Source organism: Colossoma macropomum, unplaced genomic scaffold (genome assembly GCF_904425465.1).
Source record: "Colossoma macropomum unplaced genomic scaffold, Colossoma_macropomum, whole genome shotgun sequence".
NCBI lineage: Eukaryota > Metazoa > Chordata > Actinopteri > Characiformes > Serrasalmidae > Colossoma > Colossoma macropomum.
In genome coordinates, this window is record NW_023494800.1 from 15,968,405 (window position 1) to 15,981,108 (window position 12,704).

Sequence of the window (12,704 nt, forward strand, 5' to 3'; positions counted from 1 at the left end):
AACAGAGGCTTAATCCTAATCTTACTGTAGGTTCCTCTAGTTTATATGATTTGCTCTGTAAATTATAGTTGAGCTTTCACTATTATACTAGTAAATTATAATCTACTGATTATTTTAGCGATTAACTAAGTAATCAGTCAAAAAAGGCCAGATAATAAAAAAGGATCTAACTGAACAATAACAAAATGCACCGCCTTTCAAAAATTCAAAAAAACTTTACTAAGAAAAAGTCAAACTAGAAGCCCTTTAAAAACCTTACGTTAAAACACTATTTGGCAAAATATGCATATAAATGAGGATTTATTCCAGTAGGACCATTTAAAATATGCACTATTATTATGCAAACTACTAAATAATCACTGGCAATTCATTTAGAATGTAAATTTCAATGAACACCAACATCATTATTTTTAATTTGAGAAATTATCTTTAATCAGGTAACTGTACAGCCCTACTTCACAGCATAATGAATTTGGAAATAATTCAACGCAATAACAGATTTACTGTCTAGTTATGAAGCTGGAGTAATGAGGTAGTCACTTACGGTAGATTTTAACATTGACTGTGGCTTGGGTCTCCTTATCCCCATTCTTGGCCACACACTTGTAGATGCCAGCATTGTCCACAGTAGCACTGTAGATGGTGAGCGTGGACGATGTCTCGTCGTTGCGGCTCACGCTGATGTTCTGCCTGTTTGGCAGCAGCTTCTCTCCACTGGGAGCAAACCAGTCTATCTCCTTAACTTCACCAACCACTGGAACACACAGACGGAGATAAAATAACCCAAATGGAAATCGCTCAGTTGGTCAAATTTCAAGGCAACCAGGCATTAAAAGCAGATAGAGTAATAACTGTCTAGTTGTCTATTAAATCTTAATCTGCGTTGGCTTGTTCTCTCATTTTCAATCATTTTTAAAGTACTATAGATTTCAAGGCTCAAGGACATAGATATGTGGTGGAGGATAAGTGTTTGTAGTGGTTTTTGCTGCATGTGGGGGGCTATATGGTGGTCACAAATGTTTGAAATGTATTTGAGATGATGTACTACTTGTAAATAAAAAAATAAAAGTAAAAAAGCAAAATAAAACTACTTTCAAATTTCAAGATTTTTACCCTTTCATGTCAGCAGGAAGGGCAAAGCAAAACCATCTCCCTCTGAATATTTCAGGTATTTCTCATCCATAATAGAATAAAAGTTGTTTTTGCCCTTCACCGAGCATTTTCCGCAACATCTAGCAGTTTTTCAGCTGGAATGCTAGCCCTAAAAATGGACAGCAAGAACTGCTGTAGGTAACGTTGCTGATGCTAATCACCTGAAGGCTGTACATGAAGGCATACATTAATTCAGAGTGCTTTGGTCAGCTCTGCCTTTAATCCAAAATGAAAGTGTTTGTTCTAATGCATAGCAGCGGGCAAGAGCTGGCAGCCGTGTAGGTGCAGGCATTACATGGGGGTTTAACTCTGATGAAATGGCTGCCGATTTGTTTCATCACAGAGCCAGTTGCCCACCTACCTTCACACAAAAAGAACTTGGATTCTCCGACGCTGATTTCTCCATGGGGTGGCGTGATCTCCACCTGCAGGGAGACTGGGAGAAAGGAGAAAGAGAGAGAGAAATCTAGATCAATCACAGACAGAATCAAGAAGCAATCGTCCTCACTTACTTACATTACACTAACAAGACCACAGCGAATTCATTTTAATTAACTTCTGAGATAGTTTGCCCAAAATAATTCCAGCAGTGCTGTATGATATAGACTGTCTATATTTGTATATTGGTGTCACAACAATATCAATTTTAAATTTTAGTGCCACTGATATATACAGCAAACATTATATCCATTATAACATTCTTTTCCGTAAGATAGGAGGAAGATAACATGAATATGGTTCATGTTGACATGGTGGTAGAAATATACTGTTCCGTTCAGTGTAATTTTAAGAGAAGAACACAGAACGAAACAGTCCAATCAGTTAAGGTTTGTAGGACGTTCCTTCGGCACAGAGCAGCAGTACTCAAAAAGTATGGGCTCGCTGACTATTATATGGACATTCTGCCCTAAAATTAGCAATTAATGTAGGATTTATGTTATGCAGTATTCTATAGTGCAGCTTTGCCCCCCTCACTCATGACTGGATCATTTTTGTGTTTCCCTCACTGTTCTATCACTACAATACCCATCATGCATTATACAAATACATCACATAACCACTGGGAGACCCTAAGATGCTCAACAAGTTCTAAATGCTAGTTGCTGATCTAGAGGCTAATAAATTTATCTGTGGCGGGGGAAAAAGGGAACATTTATACGCTGCCCAGCCCAGATTACCGGGCATGCTGACCAATTAAAGCATTCTCCCAGGAAGGAGGGAGCTGTGGGAAGATGAAGACCACAAGGCGTTACATTTGTGCACCCCTAGATAATGATGTGTCAATTGTACAACTTTGGCTCTTCCCCAGGCCTACATTTCCTGAGAGAATGAGGGGAGGTGTAGAGGGGCGAGTAAGGGGAGGAGCTGAGGCAGGGCTAGATGAGAAGAAGGTGGTGAAGCAACTCGTAACCATGGCAACTCTCGAGTACTATCAGGAGTACTTAGTGAAAGCCTCTACGTCTGACAGGCAGGTTCTTTGACTAAATATGACAATTAGGACTCGGCACCACCTGAAGCAGCGTAAATTACAAACCCTTCACAAACTTATTTTGCACTTGCAATTACCTGGGGTCCCAGTGCCTCCATGATATTGCACAGTAATGCCATAATCCTCAATTTTCTCTGGTTTAATCAAAGACACCTGATGGAGATCCCTCAGAGTTTTTTTTCTCCTTCTTCTTTTTGCCTCTCAGTGTGCATTTGGGAAGTGTAATACCATAAATCATAGCATATTAACTTCCCTGAGATGAAGCTAATATATTTCCTCTCTGTGCATCGACTTGAGCTAGTGACAGGAATGAGCCTCAATCTGTCTTCAAAAGCCAGATGCTGTTTGTTCGCTTTTGCTTTACAGGATAAATTAGAAATAAATCACATAACTCAAAAGTGAAAAGAGAAGAAACACACTGCATTTTTCTCCTTTCCTCACAAACCTGTACTGTCCTCTTATGAACTCAAAATGACTAAATGAGCACTATTGCTATGTGGTGTTGTACAGATGCATTTCACAATCCAAATATTTTCCAAATGTATCACAAAATAAAATTATTTAATGATATTTAGGCCTGCATAAATGAAGTTAACAACCCCATGCTTCCTGAGTAGGTCTGTCTTACATTAGTAATCTATCTTATATATCTTAGATATCAGTAATCTAATAATTATTTTGTCTTAATCGAGTAATCTGTTTTTTGTTGTCATTGTTTTTTTTAGGCCAAACAAAAAAAATGGGCTTAACCGAACAATAACATACAATGCAAAGATGTTCAAAGATTCCAAACTACTTTAATGAAAAACACCTCAATGTAATGCTTTTTAGGTCATTTTTAATGCCACTTGAGAAATTCCTTTAATGCTATGAGCTAGTTATTTTATGAACTTCTCATGCATTTTGTTACTACAAACATATGCATATTTGTGAGATCCTGGCTGTGTGAGTTTTCTCATTTTCTCTTTTTCAGTAACACACACAAAAGTGTCTTGACCACTAAGCACTCCCACTTTTTTGAGTGTTGTAGTAAGGACCACTAGAGGCAAGTCCAAGTCAAGACCAAGACCAGATGAACATTGTTTAAGAATATGTATGTGTGTGTGTGTGTGTGTGTTGTAAAGTATAGCATTTAATAATACATAGCCTAAAAATATTATTAATAACTATTATACTTTAGCGTTAGTCCAGCTGTGTATTTTAACTTTTTAAGCAGTTGATGGTGAAGTTATTCTCTGTCCTTTCTTTAAAACTTACTCAGAATCATCACCTAAAGTCAACTGAATACAAACCAAAAAACATACATCTATTTTTATTCTTAAATAAAAACACAGTACTCACAACATTCCCATCTGCCCTCAGGGGATAGTTGAATTTTAAGCCTACATGGAAAGAATCATTTAGATCCTCAACTGGCATTGAATAGAACTGATTTAAACATGTAGAAAAATGTTTTATTCTGTTTGATGGTATTATTGCTATAAAATAATTGTAGAAACAAGTTCATTTCAGCTCAGCTTCCAATTACCTCAGATGGAGTCATTGAGCTTGGCTGGTCTTACCACCTTACCCTAAGACCGTGACAAGACAGAGTCCAAATGATGTCGAGACCAAGACAAGACTGTGACCGTTAATTTACGGTGGGGAGACTGAGACCGGACTCAAGCACTGCTGATTACAGCGTTACAATGACCTGCAGATGTCGAGTATATTTTAGGTGTATTTCTAACGATATTTTATGGAACAGAATGTTATGATGGATAAACTGCTTGTTATTTATCAATAGTGCTAAAACTAAAAATCAATATCGTTCTGTGGCACCAATATCAGTATAATGGTGAATACATTATTAAGGATGTGTGATCGGAAGATGTGATCATTATTGTAATAAATTCTATCACTATGCTTTTCTGAGTATATTATGGCACCTCCTCAACTCTGGACAACTGCATGTTTATAGAGAGTCTGTAAACTACAACAACTAGTGTATAGTAACTACATAAACTGCTTATTATGTCATTTTTTTATTAATGTATTTTTAATTTTTCAAAAGAATCAATGTACTCCTAGTTTTTCATAGCCATAACTAAATACTGTGATACATATTGTGTATCATGAACGTCATCACGTAGCGTAGCGTTCTATTTTTGTCATATCACAAACTCTTAGATGATATATCGCCCATCACTACTGTTAGGCAAATTTAAAATGTGCTTGGAATCAATACAAGCTTTTGTACAGCTTGACAGCTTAATGGGCAAAATTTGATGCAGGTTTTGTCTCCTCCCCTGGCTTTTTTTTATAAAACGAACGAGTAGCTAAAACTATTCAGAGAGGAGCTGACCTTGGTACACAGCACCTCCCATGGATCTATGCAATAAGCTGCTGGGTGAATGAATTCTCTGATGAATTCACCACACATTCAATAGTTCAGCAATGCTTAGCATAGAGAGATGCATTTAACTCAACATGCCTTTCACTTCGGCACTTTGACGAGTGGACTGCAGTTCATTCAGGTTCTCCCAGAGCCAATAAAGGCTCCAGGTAGGCCTGCTATAACTGTGTTTTTCCTTAAGTGCTGAAATGGCCTCTGCATTCTCGCTGTGCTTCCTCAGCATTTGTTTTTCTTTATGCAACGTTATTGGATCTAAAAGCACTTTGGGAAAACAGCTCTGTATTTAATTCCCTCATGACAATTTTAACGCAAAATTTACTTGATTTTGTCTTGACTTGTACTCCACGTTACACCAATGTAATAATAATGTCTAGTCCATAATTAATTTCAGAGCTGTAATCAGCAGTGACTGAAATGTGCTTTGCTCGCTTCAGAGATGTGAACGTTGGCCTTGAAGACAAGAGCAAGCTGCACCACTTGTTTGGCATTGTCTATAAAATCTATTTTTACAAAGAAATCAAAAAAAAAAAAGAAAAAAGAGAGAGAGAGAGCGCCTTGAATCTGTTCTAGACACAACACCGCTCTGTTTGAATCAGTCAACACCATAAGTGAACACAGGCCTGGAAAAACTGAAGCACAGTGCTATTGCTGTTTGAACTTCTTAGAATTGGTAATGTGGTCCTTCAGGCTCTAGGCTGAACGAAGCCAAGTGTTTGGATCTCTTGCTTGCCGGCTGTTGACACAGCGAAAGTAAGACTGTCCTTGCTAAGAGCACATGGAGACAAATAAACATGAGCGAACACAATAGGATGGTAAATCGATAAGCCTAATTAGAAAATAAATCCAAAGCAGCTCAGCCTTCACCATGGCAGCTTGTTGCTCATCCAGCACCAACCCTGAGCATTCACCCTTCACACCAAGCACTTTTCCTTTTCATGTTCATTTGTAATAAACAGATAAGTGTGGCTTCGCTCGCCAATCTGCATAGTCTTACTGATGAGAAGAATAAAGAAAAAAAAAACAGCACGCTGATGTAGAGGAAGCTTTAGACAAAGGCTGATATTAAAAAGCTCAACAAGTCACAGCAGAGCAAAATCACATTCACAAAGGGGAAAACGGTCAGTTTGTTACGAACATTATAGATGAAAATCTTTTAATATCAGCACTGGTGAAACTTATTGAATATAAAGGTGATACAGGCTGGACAGAACACAGATAAACAGCAACAGGTCTTTAATTCTAATATCGTGCTGCACACAGACAAGCCAAGGCTTAAATGCTACAACTGGCATGTAAACTGTGGTAGATAATGTCATTCAATGGTCACTAACTATCATTTAAAACAAAACAGAAAAACCGCTTAATGCTCGACTCAGTGAGCCAGATTCACAAAATGCACCACCGTATTTAACGTGACGCGGTGTAAATAACACATTTTCTCATTCATAAACAAGAATTACCAGCATGTTTAGCCTTTGCATGATATGTCACCCTTTTCTCTCATTTGCATATGCCATTAGTGAATCTTAACAGAACACCGCCCCTAAAAAATAACACTCTAGTAATGTTCTCAAACATGTTTGGTCTCACATGCAAGTTCAAATAAATTATGCATGTACATGGACTTAGTTGATTAACCAAGGCAGGTTTTGATCTGTTGGGACTGAGCTTCGTGGTAAACATTCTAGGACTGCATGAAGAGTAAGGAGCTTGTTTGAGTGCTTCCAAAGGATTTCAGATTGCTACGATCTTTGCAGCAAGAAATGCAGACGAAGGAGCACACTATTACAGCAATAAGCCACAAAAAACAGTGCATTACAGTGATTACAACAGTTAAGGGGTGTTGTTGCACAAGGCAGATTAATAAAACAAAGTTAAAACATTATAGAAAAAAACACCAATGCACATAATTAATTGAATGTGTTGTTGATGATAATCAGAATAAAAAAATATTCTGGCAAGAAACGTAGCTCATTAACATTAGGCTATGGTTTCCAAGCAACATATTGGTCAAAGACTATTCCATGAACAGCACAACAGTTGGTTCATTAATACAGAATTCAGTTGATGTTTGTGGTCATATGTGTGCATACATAAAGTACATATATAGCCTATCAGATTTAAAAACAGATACAGAATAGGTTAGATACAATCATCTTGTTGCTCAGTCATGATTTAAGACAGGAAATTAAGTCATCAACTGAGCAGTTTTTGTCAAGTGCTGGGAATCTCTAAGATGTCTGAACACTTTTTCTTTCACTTTTATTTTGCCCTGCTTTTAACAGTGGTTGGAAGCTGCTGTTACATTCAAAAATATGCTGATCAGTTTTGCAATTGTTCACTAAATATCTTTATGTTCTTTATCTAAGGCTACATATATATTAAGCAGTTCTTCTTAGAAGCTGAAACTCTGATTCTGAGATTTTTTGCCTTTCTTTGATGCAGCATGGCCATCTTTACATTCAATCAGGCTTTCTGTTGATCATTTATATGTATTATTTTGTTAACATGTTGGTTTTGACTGGCTTTAACATAGAAGACAAGTAAAAATACTGCAATAATGAGTATAAGGAGAGATACTCATTACCCTGGTGACTTTATGGATATGATTTAATTACTATATTAACACAATTTGCATGTCGTAGCATGTTTACTGCTGAGTTTTATGAATCTGGTCCATTGTCGTTTATGTTAGCAGTCCAATTTTTCCCCAAATGGGCTTATTAATCTCAAACAGCAACTGGAATGAGCTGAAGTTATCACTTTTATCAATGTGTTGTTGCACATGCATGTTCATGGCACAGAGTTGGAGCCATCACATGCTCTCTCCACATGCAAATGCTCTGATGTGGTAATTCATTCATATTAACCTATAACTCTGCCAAAAGAGCCAGTCTTCAAACTGCCCTGATATATAAATCCTTACATAACCAAGCCAATGACATTGATGGAAGTAAAAAAAAGCAAACTAAAGAGCTCCTATTAATCAGGGCGGTTTCAGAGAGACATGGAGAAGATGAGCTGTCCACACGCTGTCGACGCTCGACGTCAACTTGGAACAGGCTTAAATCTTTGTGGACCAGATTAAAGCGATTCTCTCACAAACTGACTTTTTTCACAGCCAGTTTATTTTTACCATTTTGAGGCAGGAATAAAGGTGCTTTGAAATGCCATGCCAGACAGGCCATGAAGGGAAGATGAAAGACCATGGGCACACTCATACACAATGTCATTTCTCCCCCCGTCAACAGATTTAGGACTAATAAACACACAACAGTTCAGAGACACAGACATCCACTCTTTCACCAACACACAGAGGACATGTCACAGGTTCCACCTGAAGACAGTCTCAGTAAACATGGCTTTATTTGACAGGAATAAAAAGGGAAAAAGACAAAAGAGAAGATCTGACAGCAGCACTGCATTCCCAAATTAATACTGAATAATGAACATCAAAGGGTGCTGCTGGGTGGGCTGGCGAGTGTGTGAGAGTGATCACACTAAAAACTCTTTCACATGACATACTTGTACACGGAATACTGGTTTAGTCAAAAATAATAGCTCCATTTCAGGAGCGCTAGATTTTGAAAGACACATTAGCACTGCACGCTGGGGGTAAGCAGTAGGGGTGCAGCAGCACATCAATTCTGATCAATGTATTCAAAAGGATATGAAACATGCTTAAAAAGTGGCAATGGCAGTAATGGTAGAACCATGACAACTCAAAGAACCATTTAAATGCATTAATGGTTCTTTGCATGGTTGACTGCTTTTTCTCTATGATGGAGAAAACTCTTGTGTATTAGTTCCTTAAAGAACCTAAAAAATGGTCTTATATAGCACCAAAAGGTTTCTGCTTTTATCATTTTTATCATTTTTTTGGTACTATGAAGAACCTTTTCGCTAAGAGTAGTGATTCTATTAATCCAATGTCATCCATCAATCGATGAAATTTAGTTTTCTCTTTTCTTTTTTGCCTTTTGTTACATGGTTAAAGCTGTAAGATGACAGTGACTATTTTATAGTTTTAATTCTTGAAGAGCTTAATAAATTTGGTAAGCACAATCGGAATCAGTCTATTTTTGCACCAAACATGCAATTGGCCAATTTATTATTTTCATTTTGGACAATGTGACTTGCAGTTTTATGAAGTAAATAATGTGAACCAGGTAAGTCCAGTGAACAAGCACTGCTTTGAATTTGCTTCAAATGTGTACAACAGTGCCACTTAAATAAAGCACAATACATCAATATCATTATTGTCACGTCAGTAAAACGAACAATGTTTTGTTTAGTGACTTGCACTGTATTTTTCAATCTTAAATATAATGTTATATAAATAGGCAACTGACTTCTAATGTAAGAAATTAAAATGCCAGTTTGCCCCCTTAAGAGTAAATGATGCTATTTTAATTGCAACATTGGCTAATAAGTACTCTTGTGAGTGCATTTCATGTGTTCATTTAGCCCACACAGTTTGAGCTTAAAAAGCCTATTAAAAATCAAATGAAAAACAAAAGAGGCCATCAGCCAATTTGGCTGGAAGAAATTGGAATCATTGGTGCACCCCTACAATAAATGTTCATCAACCTGATTTTGGTGAGTTTACTGTGAACTGAAATAGAAATGTGGCTGTTTTGATCATATTGATCACATATTAATCAGAGGAATCTTACTGTGTTCCTTTGCAGTAACATTTTACACATCACCAAATATCAAAATGTTGCCTTCCAAATCAAAATCATATCATGCCAAGGCCTACGGTTCACACCCCGAGTTTCAATCTAGCATAATGAACTAGCAGTATTATCTTGTTATTAAAATGCAATTTACTTAAGTGAAACAAATTCAAATTGATTCAAAGCAAGACAAATTCAATATTGCTATTAGATGACTGGCAGGAGTTATAAGCAATGTCCCGGTTCAGTGAATTCATTGTTACACAAATTAACCACCGTCTGAGATAAAGGTGAACTAGCTGAGTGAATGTGTCTGAGGAAAGAAGTATCACAGAAACTACAGCACAGGTAAACTATACACTGTGAAAAGGAGGGCAATGTTAATAGTGTGCCTTGATGACTTACCACAGACGGCTATGTTTAGCACTATAACCAGTCCTCTGCAAGCCGTAGCAAATTGAAATGGCTGTCTCTCTTGTGCTATTTGAGGCAGCAAGTATCTGAAATCATATCATCAGTCATTATCACGCTTTTGCTCGCTGCGTGTGCCTGTGCCGTCTGCACTACCCTCTGATGAACTACACAGGAGAGTAATTGCTGTTATTCCAACTTCTATACACGGCAAAGTATGCATGCCTAATTTGAGGTTGGCAGTAAATGAGACAGGGCCCATTACAGTGGAATTTCACACAAAACAGCTGTTTCAGCGAAATAATCCAGCCGTGCTCTGAGGTCGTGCAACCAGAGCACGATGACACACATCTGCAGGACTGTTTGGCTTCAAAAAACAAAAAAGTGCCCGGCTGTGGTGCGAACTTGGCACGTTTCTATGGAAACCAGAGGCAAGGTCCACCCTCAGGTTGGAACCGGGCCACTTTGGAAGTAAGCGACAGTGGATGCCAGCTCAGAGTGGAGGGTGAGGTGAAGAGGGGCTCATTAGAGAACCCCTTTTTTCTTTCCCCCAGCTGGCCGATCCAGCTCGGCTCCTCCGGTGCCAGTGTTTCTCTCCAACCAAGTGTGCGAGATGTGCCAAGCATGTGGCACCAGTGCTCTGTCCTTGGGCAAGAAAAAAGGTAAGGAGCGATCATAACGTGGTGGAAATGGCCTTCTGAGCACAAGCTCTTTTACCTTTAATGCTAAAAAGCACGCTAAATCACCCCAAACCCCTATCATTTTTTTCTATTTCCATGCTACAGCATAAGTGAGCTAAATGCAATTACGAAAAGTAATGACAGCTTATGGAAAAGAAGCATAGCCAAGTGTTCTGGAGATAAATTCACAAGGCTGCCCCACAACATACTCTGCAGACAGCCAAATGGTGCAGAGCTCCAATTTAAGATACGATGAGGCAAAGAGACACGAGGACGAACACACACTCCTCCCTGATTGTAATTACATTCTCAGACCAGCCCTACCGCCCCTGCTCTGGACCACAATGCATTGCTGCCAAAAGTTTGGTTTTGTTTTCTCTCTACCCCATTTACAAAGAGGACTGCAAACAATGAGACAGGACAATGCGCCGTTCAGAGTAATTACAAACGCGGCCATAACTCCACGTGTTATACTTGCACCAACCAGACTACTTTCAGAGTCCTTCATCCCTGACTAATTGCATCAAAGGAGAGGACGGGAAGATAAAGCGCACCACTGACAGTCTCTCTCTGCTCAGCGAGAGAAGCCCACACAATTACAGCGTGAGAAATGGGGGGAAATCAATGCAGAGAACAGAGAGATGGGCAATAATGCACATTAAAGAGATATGCAAGAGAGAAGATTGAAATAAATTGAGTTTTGAAATGAAACTAATTAGTTAAGATGCTTTTGCTTTTCTTTGAAAAGTTTGTAAGTGTTGATGAGCGAGCTTAATAGATGCTGAAAGAAAAAAAAATGAATGGTATTACAGCCAAATAGAAAAGAAAACCCCCAGAATGCACGAAAACACATGAAGGGAGACATCGAGAAAAAACTGAGATACTGAAATTCACATGCATAATTCAAGCAAAAAAAGTGCACATTAACGGCAGAGAACGTCTCTTTACACCTCTTTATCTGCTTGGAGTTTTGGGAAAATTCCCCGTTCGTCCCTGGATCAAACAGCTGTTATACTGGGGGCCAGTATTTAGATCAGACAGTGATCTAAAACAGGAGGGCCCTCACCTTCCCTTCCTGAGCTCATGTAAATATGCTTGTGTGTGCCAGAGGCGCTGGAAGACTCCAAAGCTTGGACCAAAAGTGATGGGCTGCAGAGCAAGAGCAAAGCGGCGGCCTCAAGGGCCGCAGCGCATCAGCAAGCCTGAGATAAAGCCCTGTGTGCAGCCGCTCTCACTTGATGCAGATAGGCTTTCCGCCACATTTGAGCTGTACAGAGATAAAGGGGCTGGAGGCATTAGATGCCTACTGCTGAGACCGACACAGACCATGGAAGAGGGCCGGCTGCAGGTAGGAGGGCCGGTTGGCTTCCGCGGGAATGCTGGCTGATGTAAAATGACATTTGAGTCTGTTATGGAGCAAGCAGGTCACTCATCATTTCTCGTGGGATGGAGTCCAATAGACCAAACGGGAATCAATTTGGAACAGATGAATTGGTAACACTGCTTTTTCATTGCAACAGAATGTGTAAACACCATGTTACTTTATCATGGCCAACAGATAACAGCTTTCAAATTGTTGCTTTGGCAATATGACGGCGTATCAGTGAAAGAAGAGCAGGTCCATAGCAGCAGCCACTTTAATCATTTAGGCATGCTGAAACCAGCACTTCTCTTCCAGGGTCAATGGCCTTTCGCATTAGCATGGCTAATAGTCATTCCACTTGCTTTTCAAAACAGCAATTATCCTAAGCAATTGTTCGTTTTCTGCCCTGTAAGTGAGCAGTCATTGTAATTCATCATTACCACCTCCATGATGGGATACGTCCTTCAAAACATCCTAAGTGTACTGGGTCACTGCCCTACTGTGTGCCTAGCACAAATGAGAATGGCTTTGCTCT

General features: G+C 38.9%; 1 protein-coding gene across 4 annotated transcripts in view; it reads right to left on the bottom strand.

The window, feature by feature from the left end:
* ncam1a (neural cell adhesion molecule 1a) overlaps positions 1–12,704 on the bottom strand; it is a 235,708-nt gene that overhangs the window by 83,186 nt on the left and 139,818 nt on the right. For all 4 annotated transcript variants that reach the window (XM_036588864.1, XM_036588862.1, XM_036588861.1 and 1 more), the window contains exons 2-3: positions 1,514–1,588; positions 545–754 (exon numbers count right to left, since the gene is read on the bottom strand). In XM_036588864.1, coding sequence (XP_036444757.1) covers positions 545–754; positions 1,514–1,588 — 285 coding nt within the window. The remainder of the gene's footprint in view (positions 1–544; positions 755–1,513; positions 1,589–12,704) is intronic.